General features: G+C 39.5%; 2 protein-coding genes across 2 annotated transcripts; both read right to left on the bottom strand.

Moving 5' to 3' along the window:
• Nucleotides 1-5697: 5697 nt before the first annotated feature.
• On the bottom strand, nucleotides 5698-6316 carry LOC148734042 (A disintegrin and metalloproteinase with thrombospondin motifs 9-like). Its single transcript, XM_088751611.1, has one exon. It carries the CDS (start codon nucleotides 6208-6210, stop codon nucleotides 5698-5700), a length of 513 nt encoding a protein of 170 aa, XP_088607737.1. The 5' UTR covers nucleotides 6211-6316.
• A 2688-nt stretch (nucleotides 6317-9004) lies between these two features.
• Nucleotides 9005-10731, bottom strand: LOC148734041 (A disintegrin and metalloproteinase with thrombospondin motifs 9-like). Its single transcript, XM_088751821.1, has 2 exons — nucleotides 10149-10731; nucleotides 9005-9631 (listed from the first exon to the last, which is right to left on the bottom strand). The coding sequence occupies exons 1-2, from the start codon at nucleotides 10651-10653 to the stop codon at nucleotides 9627-9629; spliced, it is 510 nt and encodes a 169-aa protein (XP_088607947.1). The 5' UTR covers nucleotides 10654-10731; the 3' UTR covers nucleotides 9005-9626.
• Between the last annotated feature and the right edge of the window lie 3930 nt (nucleotides 10732-14661).

The following is a 14661-nucleotide window of genomic DNA, read 5'->3' as shown; positions in this document are numbered from 1 at the left end:
ATGTTATTATCGCTCCTCCAAACAATCCAAGCTATATCTGCTAACTTTACAATCTGCTTCTTAGAATGCATTGATCTAGTTTACTTTAGTTTCTTTGTTCTTAGTCTTTGTTCTTTTGATTCATTGTAAAGAAAAAAATATATATTCTCCTTCTTTTAACTTGATTAAATTTTTATTTATGGTGGTGGTAATGGTAATGGTTTATTAGATATGAATTCGGCACTAAAATGAAATACTTCATATTTACAAGAAATTACAAAAAATCTTTACAAATTAAATGAGACTGTATAAATAAAAATTTTGCCGGGGGACTGGGTTACCGGCTCACAAGATTCTATTAACGAATTATTACAAATGTTCTATTGCGATAATTCATTAAGCTTTGACGTCATTGCGGGAAAAAAACTTATTTGAAATCGTTTTGTCCTACTTTTAAAAAGAGTCAAGTTATTGCTGGAGCACAGCTCACGGCCGTGTGCGTCTAGTCTTTTCTGAGGAATTAATAATGACAACTGTGAGTTTTTAATTTTCTTGAACTGTTCGAGGCAAAGACGTTCCCTATTTTCTTCCAGTGCGAGGTAATTCAAAACACTACATGCAGTTCTGTAAGAAATTAGTGGTTCGATTATCCTGAAAGCTCTTCTTTGTATCTGTTCTAAATTGTCCCCTAGGTAAGATGGAAGGCTAGAATGCCGTACCGGGCATGCGTAGTACTCTAAAACAGAACGTATTAGAGCAGTATAGACACTAAGTAAATCCTTGGGTGGAAGGCCATTGCGGCACAGGACACGAAGGATATAAAGTCGCTGAGCAGCTTTCTTTGTAATGCCAAGAATGTGACTACGCCATTTTAGATCATCGTGAATGAGCACTCCTAGGAGCTTGTGACTTTCAACTACTTCGATTGAGGTGTTATTATAAGTCAACTGTGATAGAGTGGGAGGGTTACGTAGGAAGCATATTCTGAGTTCTTTGCACTTTTTTGGGTTCAATTTCATGTAATTTGAAGAACACCAGGTGGATATATCATCCAGGGTGGTTTGGATAGTTGATGAACCTTCTCGAGGTAGAACTTCAGCAATGGTTAGGTCATCAACGTACTTCCAGAATGAACTGGTTGGAGTAAGCTCATTCACCATAACTAAAAATAGGATCGGACCCAATTTAGTCCCTTGTGGGACCCCAGCGTTTACATACGACCAGTCAGAGAAGGAATCAATAATCTTGACTCGTTGTCTTCTATTGGATACAAGCTACAAATCCAAGGTAATAAAGACCTACATACCCTAAGTTAATAAGTTTGAGCATTAGGATGTTGAGATTTATCCTATCGAGGGCTTTACTGAAGTCCAGCATACAAATACGCAAAGTGTTACCAGGGGTATCGAGGCTAGAAACCCATTCGTGAAGCATGTCTATGAGACACAGGGTTGTAGATGTGCCTTTCAAGCAACCAAACTGGCGTGGATCAATTTTACTCTGGATATCTTCGAGGACCCAGCATGCGACGAATTCCTCTAATACTTAAGAGAGGCATGGCGTGAGTGAGATAGGCCGGAAGTTTACTTATTTACTCACTTCTCTATTCTCTTTTTTTATAATACTAGTTGTGTATAAATACCTTGGTTAGTGTAAATATAGAATTAAAGTAAAGTAAGTCTTGTGTAAATGTTAAGATACACCTGTTAATTATACGTGACAGTGGCCAACTCGAAAGCTATGCTACTTTGGTCACTGTGCACATTTTACTTTTGATTATTAATGTAATTTACTGTTTCTTATATATTCTGACTTTTATAATCTGTAGTAACCTCGTGAAATAGTGCGAATAAAGAGTTCCGTCGTCGTTTCGTTTCCACCAATTTCAACATCCCCCTTTCGTTTCTCCTTTAATCCATTCCGTTGTCCGTCCTCTCTTCCACCAACGCTCTCCAGATTTATCCTCCGTACATTCCTCCAAAAAATCGATTACTAGTAAGCAAGCTGCCACCCTCTTTCGTCGTGATAAATTCATACTTCAACAAGTTTGTTTGTCTCACGCGAAGCAATGTTAGTGTTCATATTTTACGCGGAAAGAGCCTGGAACTAGCTGCTCGCGTGACTTTGCTCGCGCGACTGCCGGTGAACTATTTAACAACTATTTACCAAAGTGGAGGTGGTTAGTGGTGGATATTTACCGAGCCGCGAAGCGACGAGGTAAATATCCACCGCTAACCACCGACACTGAGGTGAATAGTTGTTTAAGTATATACTAAAACAGTGAGATAATATACACCACCGTCGTTAATTTGAGTGATTTCTTCGCTTGTCACGGATGCAAACCGGGACGCCATTTTTTCCCGAGTTGGTCGGAGGTAAATAGCAAAGGATATTCGGAGTTTGACTAGCCAATCAGAGCGCGCCTTCAACGCTATCCACTGTTTTAGCATATACTAATATCAACTATCACGAACTTTTTTGGCCGTTTGACCATGCGAATGATAGTTGGTGATAGTTGATGATAGTTTGAAGAGAATCAACTATCATCGACTATCATGCGCCGTTTGACCAAGGCTTTAGGAATGGTTTCTAGACGACATCAAGATAGATATCCGATCCCAAATTTCTTTTTTTAATCTTGTTCAACCTCGTTCCCAGGGTCTTATCCCTTGGTTATTTTGTTATATTCAGAGCCGGAAAAGTGATTAAAAATTAGGTAAAAGTTTTTAGAGACAAATTATACTAGATTTAACAGCTGGCTTATGCGTCGGCGTAGGATACAAATTAGAAAACAACGATGAATTTTATAGGTAAAAGGAATGAGAAGAGCACTCCACAAAGAATTCCAGGTGCAAGTAAGTAGTAAATTTGTTCCAGTTTACAAAAAAGCAAAATACTTGAGACTTCTTCCCAGCTTTTTCAACCCTTTTAATCTTAAGTTTTGACTCAAACAACACAATTTCATCTGTCCATTGCATTTTCTGCTTCAGTTTCGGATATCAGTTTCCCGTGTAGTCAAAGAAATGCTAGCATGCAAAAATAAAAATAACAGCTGTAACTTTGCCAGGAGTTGAGATTTTATTTTTACCATAAATGAATGAATATATCTGAAATAATGACTTGAGTGACTTCTATTATCATGAAAATCGTTCAACCCTTGACGAAGTGACTTGGTATCGCTGGAAAAGTTATTCCTCCTTGAGGAGGACTGAGATGGCAATGAGACCAGCGGACGTCTGACTTACTTTGCTTTTTGACTTCAGATAGCCTTCGGTTAACAGCATAGCCGATTATTCACCACTCACTTGCAACATCGACAGAATCTCAATCAAGGCCAAATAAGCCTTTCATGTTTGATATCCCTGATAATGTACGGCCGATTTTCTAAAACTGTTCTAGCATAGTTCCATTGGTTTGCTTTTTTTTTTCTCGTTTTGCATTCGTTCTTAAACCAGTTTCCGATTGCCACGTAAATGTTCAATTTGAATAATCAAATAAGAGCGATACATCGATGTAATTTACGTAGGAGGCCCAACAAGGGGTTCTTTGGATACTGTATTTTGGATAAGACATTCTCACGATACACGATACTTCCGGAAAAAGTTAAAGGGATACGGTATATTTAGAATATAGAGATTCAACAACGTCGAACTGTAGAATTGAAGGGATAAAAACCACAGGAATTAACAGGATAAGGCGTATTTAGGCCACGATTTGAAGAAAACGAAATACTAGATTTTTATCGGTTGCTGTCGAGTCACCAGAAAAGACTTAAAACCCTGCAAAGTTCCTTCATTTTCCTACTATTTTAGGCTTTATGTATGAACTTACTTTTGAACTTACTGACTAGTCGAAACTTCCTATCATTCTTTTCAGTCACAATTTGTAAACATAAAAACAAAAGATTGCGTACGGACAAGCCGGAGCTCTCGATCAAAACTGCACAGCTGGGTTTTTATTTTGACTTTTGCCGGCTTTATTCATTAGTCTTTTCTCCTAACTATGAAAGGAAAATAGTTCATTTAATGGGCATTAGGTAAGGGTCTCAATATGGGGATCACCTTGATGGTTGACGGTTAAAAGTAAACCCTTTTGACGGCTGACGGTAATTAGATTTTAGGTGATTTGACGAGTGACGGTGAAATGTTTGGAATGTCGTTTGTAAAACGAACTAAACACGCGAAATTTGGCTGTAATTTTTCATAATGACTTGTCTGTAAAGATCCGTTTAGTTATAACACCTTTTATTCACAAATGGCCAACGTTTTACGACTCCGGAAGTGTTTCCTCACCGGAAGTCATTTCGTCGTCGCCAACCAGGTTTACTCGCGATCGACTAGAAGTTAAAGAACTTACATATATGTATTTTTGTAATATATCAAAACTTTAATTTATAAACAACAGAGCTTGACCACAATTAAGGCAATTGCTTAGTTTTCAATTAAAGATATCTGAGATATTTGACGGCTAATATTGGCTTGCTTATTTCACGATTAACGTTAAAAAAAATTGCGTTTTCAGGACGGTTGACGGTTAATATTCTTGGCCATTTGACAATTGACAGTTAACCCCACTGAGGCCCACTTAGATTACCTTTTCAGAAATCTTACGATTATTGCGTGTTATTCACTTGTCTTTACATAACTTGGTGGTAAAAATATAAGACCTAGAACCAGGTTAAGAGCGTCGGACTGTAGATGATAATAATCCTTATCGATGGAGTGACCTCCTTCAATTCTTGAACATGATGGTTGAACTGCATTTGTCTTGTGAGGATCGATTAGCCCTTCCGACCCTGATGAAATGCAGTTACTAATTCTGTCAGTACCGCCGTGCCAGTATCGTATTCCTAAAGGCGTCAGTGTTCATCCACAGCAAGTGAGGAGTCTAAACTGGACAGTAATAAATCATATCATGACATTCACTTATATCTCTATTATTTTTTATTTGTATTTATTTTTATATTTATAAACTTGGCCAGATTTAGCAGGAGAGATCTCACAGAACTAATGTTCCAGTAACGAGGCTCCTAAACAACCCACCCATCCCATCCCAGGGGAGGACATCCATCACACAGTAATCTCATGCGGGGGAAATTAACGTCTCCTACCCCAACCCTGCAGGAGACGGGACCTCTATTTATTCGTCCCTATCTGAGAAGACTAGAATATCTAACCATTTCTTGATGTTATAGAAAGGTAGGAAATTCTTCTCAATTATTTTAAGACCCTGAGTGTTGGTCCGGCCGAGGCTCGAACCCTCGACCTTCCGCACAACAGTCCAGCGCCAGGGTAATGGGCTCCTGCCAGAGCTCTATCCATTGAGCTAACCGGGAGACGGTCAGCAAATTACAATTTTAGCTATTCACACCCACTGACATATAAGAATTGGATTCCTTATAAAGAATTGCAGGCAAAAAAACTAAAAAGAAGGTGGCCATGCAATCATAATTTTGTTTTAACAAGGCTAAGGCGTGCACGTAGACAGACAAATAGACAAACTAAGAGGGAGGCAGAGCTGACGTCACTATTGGTCAGGTCAGGACAGCAAGAGATCCCAAAAAATCAGTGACACACTCGGCGCCACTTTTTTGTTCTTTCCAAATTTTAACGTCATCTTTTGTCTATTACTGAACAAACGCACGAGATCTATTTAGTAATTTCACGGTCAGTGGTGTCAAGAAAGCCTTAAAAGGGGCAAATAAGACGATTATGAGTTTTACCTACCAGCAGGAATGGAGCACAAAGCCTCCAGTATCATAAATCCCGCAGATGGCTCACATGAACCACACCAACCTCCACACTTGGCAGACACCACTGCACCATCAGAAGACTTCTGGTAGTCCTGCATTGTCAAACTACTCGGGTATCCCGATGCTTTCCAGTTCACATCGTCCCCAACACGAAGTCTCGTCCCGCTCAAGTCAACCTTGAACTGACCTTTGCGGCAGTCACCAGAATTAAACGAATAGCAATCGCCAGCTTTGCCATATGGGATATCTTTACCCTCCGGAGTCTGCGCGAAGGTGAAGACAATGCTCAAAATTTTCATGGTTGAGAGTTCAAGGCGCACCTTGTTGAAGTAAGTAGTGCCTCGATTTCGGTAGAATGTGGATTGCACAGCGCCACTGCAGTCGCACCCATTTTGGAGCCTGTGGGCATACACATTAGCAAAGTTGTTCTCCGTACCCGACTCCAAGGTGATGAACTCTTGCGGCGTGTTAGATGACATATTATGGCAGTAGATTCTTGTTGGGTCTTTACAACTATCGCTTACATGAAGCAGGTAATGGCCGTCAGAAGAGTACCCGAATGCTTTCACTTCTGCGCAGCTGCGAAACTCTGTTTAGAATTAAAATTCAATTCAATTTAAAATCGTTTAGGTTGCTACTGCGATCTTCAAACCAACCAAAACGAAAAACAGCTGTAAGAAAATCGTTTCCTGCATTAGCTGTAACAGGGGCCTTGTTACAGCCAATGTGAATGTTTTCATTGTGAAACAAACGAACTAATTAGAGCCACTACACTTTGCCACTCGCTCGAAACTGAGGCACCATTCACAAAAAATGCGATCTCGTTTGAAAACGCATTGTTTTTGATAAGTTTTAGCCTATCTTACATACTAAAATGCCCAAGCCACTGATGAAAAGGAAGACTTTCGCGAACGTGTAAAAGTTGTAGCCGTTTTAAAGACAAATCGTTTTTAAAAGGCTCGGTTTCTAATGTGGATAAGTGAAAACAGAATATTTTGAAAATGGTTTTCCAAAACGTCCCCCATCGTCATAGACAACAGTCTTTTTTGAACTAATGTTATGCGCAAGGTGAGACATCACAAACATTTATTTAAGTTACGATGCACAAAGGCCACGAGAGTGCTCAATTAACTAAAGCTCAAATTCTCCATGGACAAAATTTCCCTTAAAAACTCTCGAACCAAACAAATCAATTTGATTCTTCCATTTGGCCAGACGAGCGCATGAGCTGTGAAAACTTGTGACGTCAGTTTTCGTCTCGGTCCCGTGGAATCCCGTAAAAACCCGAGATAACAAAAGCTGAGGGGATACTTGGGCGTAATCATAACATCGTTGATTTTTTAATATCGAAACATCTGGTCAATTTTGCGCGTATCATGGCAGAAAACCAGTATATCGGCACGAAAAAGAGCTCTGTTGAAATAAACATTTATGCAAAGGATTGCCTCCTGCAGGCGGTAGTTTGTGTTTCAGCCCGGCAAATATTAATATTCGGTCGCCATATTGGACGGGTGGAAGGTTTGGGACGAGTGACATGACACAGCAAGGGGAGGTGGGGGGGAGGGGAGAAAAATCTGACTGGAATTAGCTTACAGTGTACCCGTTTGAGAGCCAAATAAAATACTAATTAGACAAAATGATACAAATCAGAAAACATCGATCAATTACATGGGTAAAAGGAATGAGAAGATAACTCCACAAAGAATTCCGGGTGCAAGTGAGTACTAAATTTGTTCCAGTTTTAACAAAAACAAAATACTTGAGACTTCTTACCAACACTTTTAATCTCAAGTTTTGACACGAACAACACAATTTCATCTGTCCATTGCATTTTCTGCTTCAGTTTCGGATATCAGTTTCCCGTGTAGCCAAAGAAATGCTAGCATGCGCCTTCTTCGTCGTTTTGCACGGCCCCTACTGCACAAAACAACACAAACGTAATGCAAATTACAAGAATAGCCCACGCATTGCGCAACATCGCGGACATCTGCGAAGAAGTACTTTTCAATCGTCGATTTACATATATTTTCTCGCTCCAACACGTACGAATTTGGGGCCAAAATGTTTATCAGATCCCAGGCTTCCCGTACATACGCGACATACGCATGTTTTAAATGACTAGGCCGCTTGAAGTGATGAGTTTGTTTTGGCCGAGCGGTCAATGCCAGTCACGACTTCTTTCAAGTTCGACGACTTCGAAGCCCGATTTACATGGTTTATTTTTCACTTTTCCAAAGTATTTTGCGACTTCTAGATAGAGTAATAAATATATATCGTAAATCTAACCGTACATTTAGATAAAGTTATCGTTAACTTTGTCTAGTTCTGCTTTTCGCCAAAACATTAACAATTTCCGCTGTCATTTTGTGTCACTATTGGGGGCCTGGAAACGAAAAACAAATTAGAGGCAAATGTCATGTAATTTTTTGGCATGAATAAGCATAACAGCTGTAACTTTGCCAGGAGTTGAAATTTTATTTTTGTCACAAATGAATTTAAAATCTGAAATAATGACTTGAATGACTTCTATTATCATGGAAAGCACTCAGCCCTTAACGAGGTGACTTGGTATCGCTGGAAAAGTTATTCCTCCTTGAAGAGGACCGAGATGAAAGTGAGACCAGCAGACTCCTGACTTAATTAATTCCGCCTTCTTATCTTCAGATAGCCTTCAGTTAACAGCATAGCTATTATTCACTTCTGACTTACAATAACGACGGAATCTCAATCAAGGCCAAATAAGCCTTTCATGTTTGATATCCCTGATAAAGTACGGCGGATTTTCTAAAAAATCGTTCTAGCATAGTTTTTTCAGTTTGTTTTGTTTTCTCTCGTTTTGCATTCGTTCTTAAACCAGTCTCTGATTGCTATGTAAATGTTTAATTTGAATAATCAAATAAAAGAGATGTAATATACAAATGAGGTCCCATTAGTGGTTCTCTGGATACTGTATGTTTGTATAAGAAATTACCGGGACACAGCATACCTAAGGAAAAAATTAACGGGATGTGGTGTATTTAAAATATAGAGATTCAGAAGTGTCGAACTGGAATTGAGGGGATAAAAAAAACCACAGGATACGGTATATTTAGGCAAAAAATTAAAGGACACGAGATACTCGCCCCTCTCCAGTGCGGCCATACATTTCATCGATTCCTGTCGAGTCCTAGCAAGTTTTCATTCTGTGAAATTTTGGTCACCAGGGTCGAGTTGTTCAAAGGTGGGTTAAGATAACCCAGGGTTAGTGTGAAATTTGATTTCAGATCCGAAAGCTTTAAAAGAAAATTAAGTTTATTTCCACTTGTTTACAATATTTGATGATTGAATGAGCTAAAAAGAATTGGGAAAATTATCCCAAAACAGCTTTTGAACAAAGAATATAGAAACCTGGATTAAAATTTAACTTTGGATTAGCGCTAATCGGCCTTCGAACAACTGGGCCCAGAAATGAAAGAAAACTGTCATTTTCCTACTATTTTAGGTTTTGTATGTGAACTTACATTTTGAACTTACTGACCGGTGGAAACTTTCCATCATTACTTAGGGTTAAACGACATAAAAAACAAAAGATTGTGTACGGACAGGGAGCTCCCAATAAAAACTGCACAGCTGTGTTTTTATATTTGACTTTTGCCGGCCTTCTTCATCAGTCCTTTTCTCCTAATTATGGACCACTATAACAGGAAAAAAAATTCATTTAATCGGCATTAGATTGCCATTGAATTGTTTTAGAAATTATGCGATCATTGCGTGTTATTCACTTGTGTTTACATAACTTAGTGGTAGAAATATAAGACCAAGTCCTAGATTATCAGTGTCAGACTGTAGATGATAATGATCCTTATCGATCGAATGACCTCCAGTTGTCTTGTAAGGATCAACGAGATGGCCCTTCCTACCCTGATGAAATAAAATTAAAAATTCTGTCAGTACCGGGCCAGTATCGCACCCTTAAAGGCGTCAGTCATTCACAGTCAGTGAGGAGCCTAAACTATACAATGATAAGTCATAATTATTATGACATTCACTTGTACATGATCTCAGCAAATTATAATTTTAGGCATTCACACCGCCCACTGACATCAGATCTAAGGTTTGGATTCCTGACACAGAACTACAGGCAAAAGAAAACATAAAAAGAGAGCTTTAATTTCATGCAATCATAATTTGGTTTGTTAGGCATGCAGGTAGAAAGACAGACATACAGACGAACTGAGAGGCAGGCAGAGATGACGTCACTATTGCCGTGGGTCAGGACAGTAAGAGATCACGAAAAATCAGTGACACACTCGGCGCCACTTCCACTTTTCTTCTCACCAAATGTTGACGTCATTTGTTATCTATTACTGAATAAACACACGACAACAAAGTTGTGTCAAGAAAGCTGAAAAAGGAAAAATTTATTCCTGATACCTACCAGCAGGAATAGAACACAAAGGTTCCAATATGAGAAATCCCTGAGATGGAGAACATGAACCACACCAACCTCCACACTTGGCAGACACCACTGCACCATCAGGCGACTTCTGGTAGTCCTGCATCGTCAAACTTTTCGGCCATCCCGAAAATTTCCAGTTCACATCGTTCCGAACACGAAGTCTCGTCCCGCTCAAGTCAACCTTGAACTGACCTTTCCGGCAGTTACCAAAATTGTTCGAATAACAATCCCCAGCTCTGCCATATGGGATGTCTTTACCTCCCTGAGTCTGCGCGAAGGTGAAAACATTGCTCAAAATTTTCATGGTTGTGATATCAAGGCGCACTTTGTTGAAGTAAGTGGTGCCTCGATCTGAGTACAATGTGGATCGCACTGCACCACTGCAGTCGCCCCTATTTTGGAGCCTCTGGGCATACACAATAGCAAAGTTGTTCTCCGTACCCGACTCCAAGGTGATGAACTCTTGCGGCGTGTTAGATGACATATTATGGCAGTAGATTCTCGTTGGGTCTTTGCAACTGTCGCTTAGATGAAGCAGGTAATGGCCGTCAGAAGAGTACCCGAATGCCTTCACTTCTGCGCAGCTGCGAAACTCTGTTTAGAATTGAAATTGAATTAAATTCAAAATCGTTTAGGTTGCTACTGCAATCCTCTAACAAACCCAAACAAAAACAGCTGAAAAAAAAACTTGTTCCAGTTAATGCAGATGTTTTTATTTTGAAACAAATGAACTAATTAGAGCGGCTGCACTTTGCCGCCCGGTCAAACTGAGGCACTATCCACACAAATGTGATTTCGTTTGAAAACGCATTGTTTTTGACACGTTTTTGCCCATCGTACATAATAAAATGCCAAAGCCGCTGATAAAAACGGAGACTTTCGCGAACGGTGTAAAAATTGGAGCGTTTTGAAGACAAACCGTTTTCATAAGGCACGATTTCTTATGTGGATAAGTGAAAACAAAAGATTTTGAAAACAGTTTCCCAAAAAGTCACTTACTGTCACAGACAAAAGTCTTCTTCTTTCATAGGAAAGATGAGATATCACAAACAATTATTTTAGCTACAATGCGCGAAGGCTGAAAACAAACAAGCAACAATTTTTACCGCGGTTTTATTCAACCCAGCGTACGCGAAGAAGACACAAGTTTGCAGGGAACTTCTTTTGAAAGCAGTCTTTCGTTTTTAGATTTCCTTACCTTTACTCACAGTATGTGGCAATTTCTTTGCCTCCTCTGTATCTTTACTTGGCTCGGGTATAACTATGAGGTTGATCCCCGAGGAGATCTTCTCCCACTTATCTATGCGCGGCTCCTCCGTGATGGCAAATACAATGACCTTCACTGCATTGCTTCTAAAATTGGTGATATCGTTCCGGATCTCAGTGGAATTCTCATCGAAGTTTCCCTGGGTCAGCACAACAAGAATATTCTCCGCAGATAGCCGCTCGCCTTTTTCTGTTGTGAAAACTTCATCTCGTACTTTTGTAAAAGCACCGCTCAGTGTACCTGGTTGTCCGCCAGGGCCAGGTATGCTGTTCATCAAACTTGTAAGATTTGCTTTGCTGTAACCGTCATTGAAGAAGACCCTGGCAATCGCAGGACCATTGTAGTCCACTAGAGCAACACGAGTTTTGTCATCGGATATCTCATATTCATTAGCAAAGTTCTTCAAGATGGCTACCATTCTTGCAAAGACTGAAGACGCTTGAGCTCCAGACGCACCGATTACAAATGCAATGTCGACGGCTTTTTCTACAGAATACAACAACAACAAAAAGAATATACAGCGTGAGGCTAGGACCGCACGGTTCAGTATGGATTAAGGTGACCCACAGATAGAAGTATAGTTTGATGTAGTTTTAATAAGCCAGCAAAACAGATTCAATTTACGGATCTGGGAACTTTAAAATCGCTTTCTTTCTAAATGAGATGATACCCCTAAAATCATTAGCAATAAAATTCTCGCTTTCATACGTACTAGAAGAATCAAAACTGACGTCGATCTCCTTTGTAACAACATATTCGAGAAATGAATCATATTGATATGGATAAAGGTTTGGGATAATAGCTGGAGTATTCTAACACCGGGGTAAGAAATTCCATAAGCGGTCATGACTACAACCCGTAGTCAGCATTTCCGCTATATCGTATCATAGTGTCTTCTTCATCGGCAAATCTAGGAGTCGGGAGAATAACATGTCACTTCTTCCGTGATCATACCAAGTTAGCAGCCCCAATTGAAAGTGCTGCTTCATCATCATTTCTTCATGATCACCAGCGAATGAATTTGAGGCCTTTGGCAAAGTGAGCCATCGGCGGAGAGGTATACGAAGGAGTCTGGTACTAATAAATGTGAGAGCCAGTCCCTTCAAGGCTTCAAACTTTGTAGAGGAAAACAAGTTAGCACGCGTGCCGCGGGGTGGGGGTGGGGGGGGGGGGCAGTAATGAAGGCTTACAGGCAGGTTATGTGGATTAACAAGGTCGCACCGTAAATTTCAACACTACATCCGGGAAAGAAGGCGGGATTTCATTGTTTTTGATTCCCTCGTGTTCCCGATCAAAGGTCAATTCCTGTTAACATACGTCCAAACAGCTGATCTTATTTTATCATCTCACATTCTTCTATTTTCATCATCTACTTTATGAGAAACTCAAAAGTTATCCAGATCTTTTTCATGTTGTTCACTAAGAGTGAAAATGATTGCCTTATCACGTAAGTTAAAACCGCGATGCCGAGAAATTAAGGCAAAACCTGTATTTAACACTGTCAAAACCATCGGAAATGAAAATTGTATTGCACTAGTTTAATTTATGATCAGAGGCTCATTTTTCACATGTTCGATGACTTAAAGACCTTGAAGAGCCCAAGGAAATGATAGGGTCTATTTTAAGAAAGATACGACGGCGATAGGAACAAGACCTTAGCGAAACAAAAGATTTAATGAGCGCAACTCAACACGTTTGTTTTGAAAATTTGTAACGACATTTCTCAGCCTTACTATGATAAAGAAAAAAAAAAAAACAGTGTGAAACTGCCATGTTCTGCATGTATACTATTGGAAAGGAAATTTTGATAGAAATTCATCCACATCACGATTTTTCTATTTTAACAGAACGGTTTTTTTAGCTGTCGTGACATCTTAAATTTCCACTTTTAACTCCTATTACAAGAAATGAATATGCAAAACTTAACTTTTAACTTTAAGTGGGTGCGTTTTGCGACAAACAAGGTTCAGTGAAAAAACTACGAAACCTTATACAATGGACATAGAGATAATAAAAATGTATATTTGAAATTTAGGAGTAACGAATCAACTGTGAAATTAGACCTTCAATTTCCATGTCGCAGTAAACCAAAGCTGTCTTTCCAGATGCACTTAAATCCAACCAGTATTTCTTGCTGATGACGTCTTTACCTTCGCTCGCTTTTATTTCCCGACACGACTCTGCAGGCAGTTCTGGAATGGATCCCAGAGGAGCTGTTACATAAAGTAGATAAAAGAAGCACAAGAATTAGCCGTTTATTCTCTCGCTAAACAGAACCTCGATTGCACACAATTCAGACTCGGCCACCGGGGATAGGTATGGTTGTAAAGTAGCTAATGCATACCTCTGCCAAAAAAACGTACGTGATAAAACCGAGCAGGGTCTGAGTGGAATTTCTTAGATCTTGCCTCTCTGGTTCGGTTATTCAGTTCACAAGACTTTTCCCCGATTACGTAATTGTAACTCTGGCACCTGACTTCTCTTTCACAGCTAATGTCACACTCGTGGATGGCAGTTACTGAGATCTTCTTGAAGACAAATCCGTGTAGAGCCATTCCGCTCATGCTTCTTTCTCGTCTGCATTGTTTATCAGCAGATACGATGGCCATCAAGAGGCGAACGTTGAAGAACAAACACACTTTCCTCCACATTAAATGACCCGACGATGAGACAAAAAAATGAGTGAGTTTGTTCTGTCTCCTGTCGTGGAGGGTAGATCGAGTCGATCAATATTCAGAATTGTTCTAACTACTTTTCAAAGCAGTGAAACTATTCTCAGCAATATTTATCAGTAGCTCACAAAAGTGTTCCTCATTTCAGTTTGTTATGTAGATTTTGCTTTTTCTTTGCGGGTTTCGCAATTCTCCTGATTAATTGTGAAACTCAATCGATTCATGCTGTCCCGTCATAGAGGTCCTTAATATGTTGTTGCTATGGTTACAAAACAAAACAGTTATAGAGGCGAAGAGAAACTTTTTCGTCTGTTTTCTCTTGTAGCCGTTAAAATAACTGTAGTTATCAGCCTGGAGGTCAGCTATCTCAGTATCTACTAGAGGAACAAAAACCACAGCGGAAAAAGGTCCATGAAGAAGAAAACATTGACCAAAATAAAAAAAGTCCTGAACTGCAAGAAATATTTTCATGCGCGTTCATAAAAAATTAATTCTCTTGAAGTTTTTCTAACCCTCAATATAATTTTCATTTGTTATTCATTTGAGGAGTAAT

The sequence above is a fragment of the Stylophora pistillata genome, chromosome 3 (genome assembly GCF_964205215.1).
Source record: "Stylophora pistillata chromosome 3, jaStyPist1.2, whole genome shotgun sequence".
NCBI classification, from domain to species: Eukaryota; Metazoa; Cnidaria; class Anthozoa; order Scleractinia; family Pocilloporidae; genus Stylophora; species Stylophora pistillata.
The sequence above is the reverse complement of the archived record's forward strand: the minus strand, read 5'-3'. Positions and strand labels throughout refer to the sequence as shown.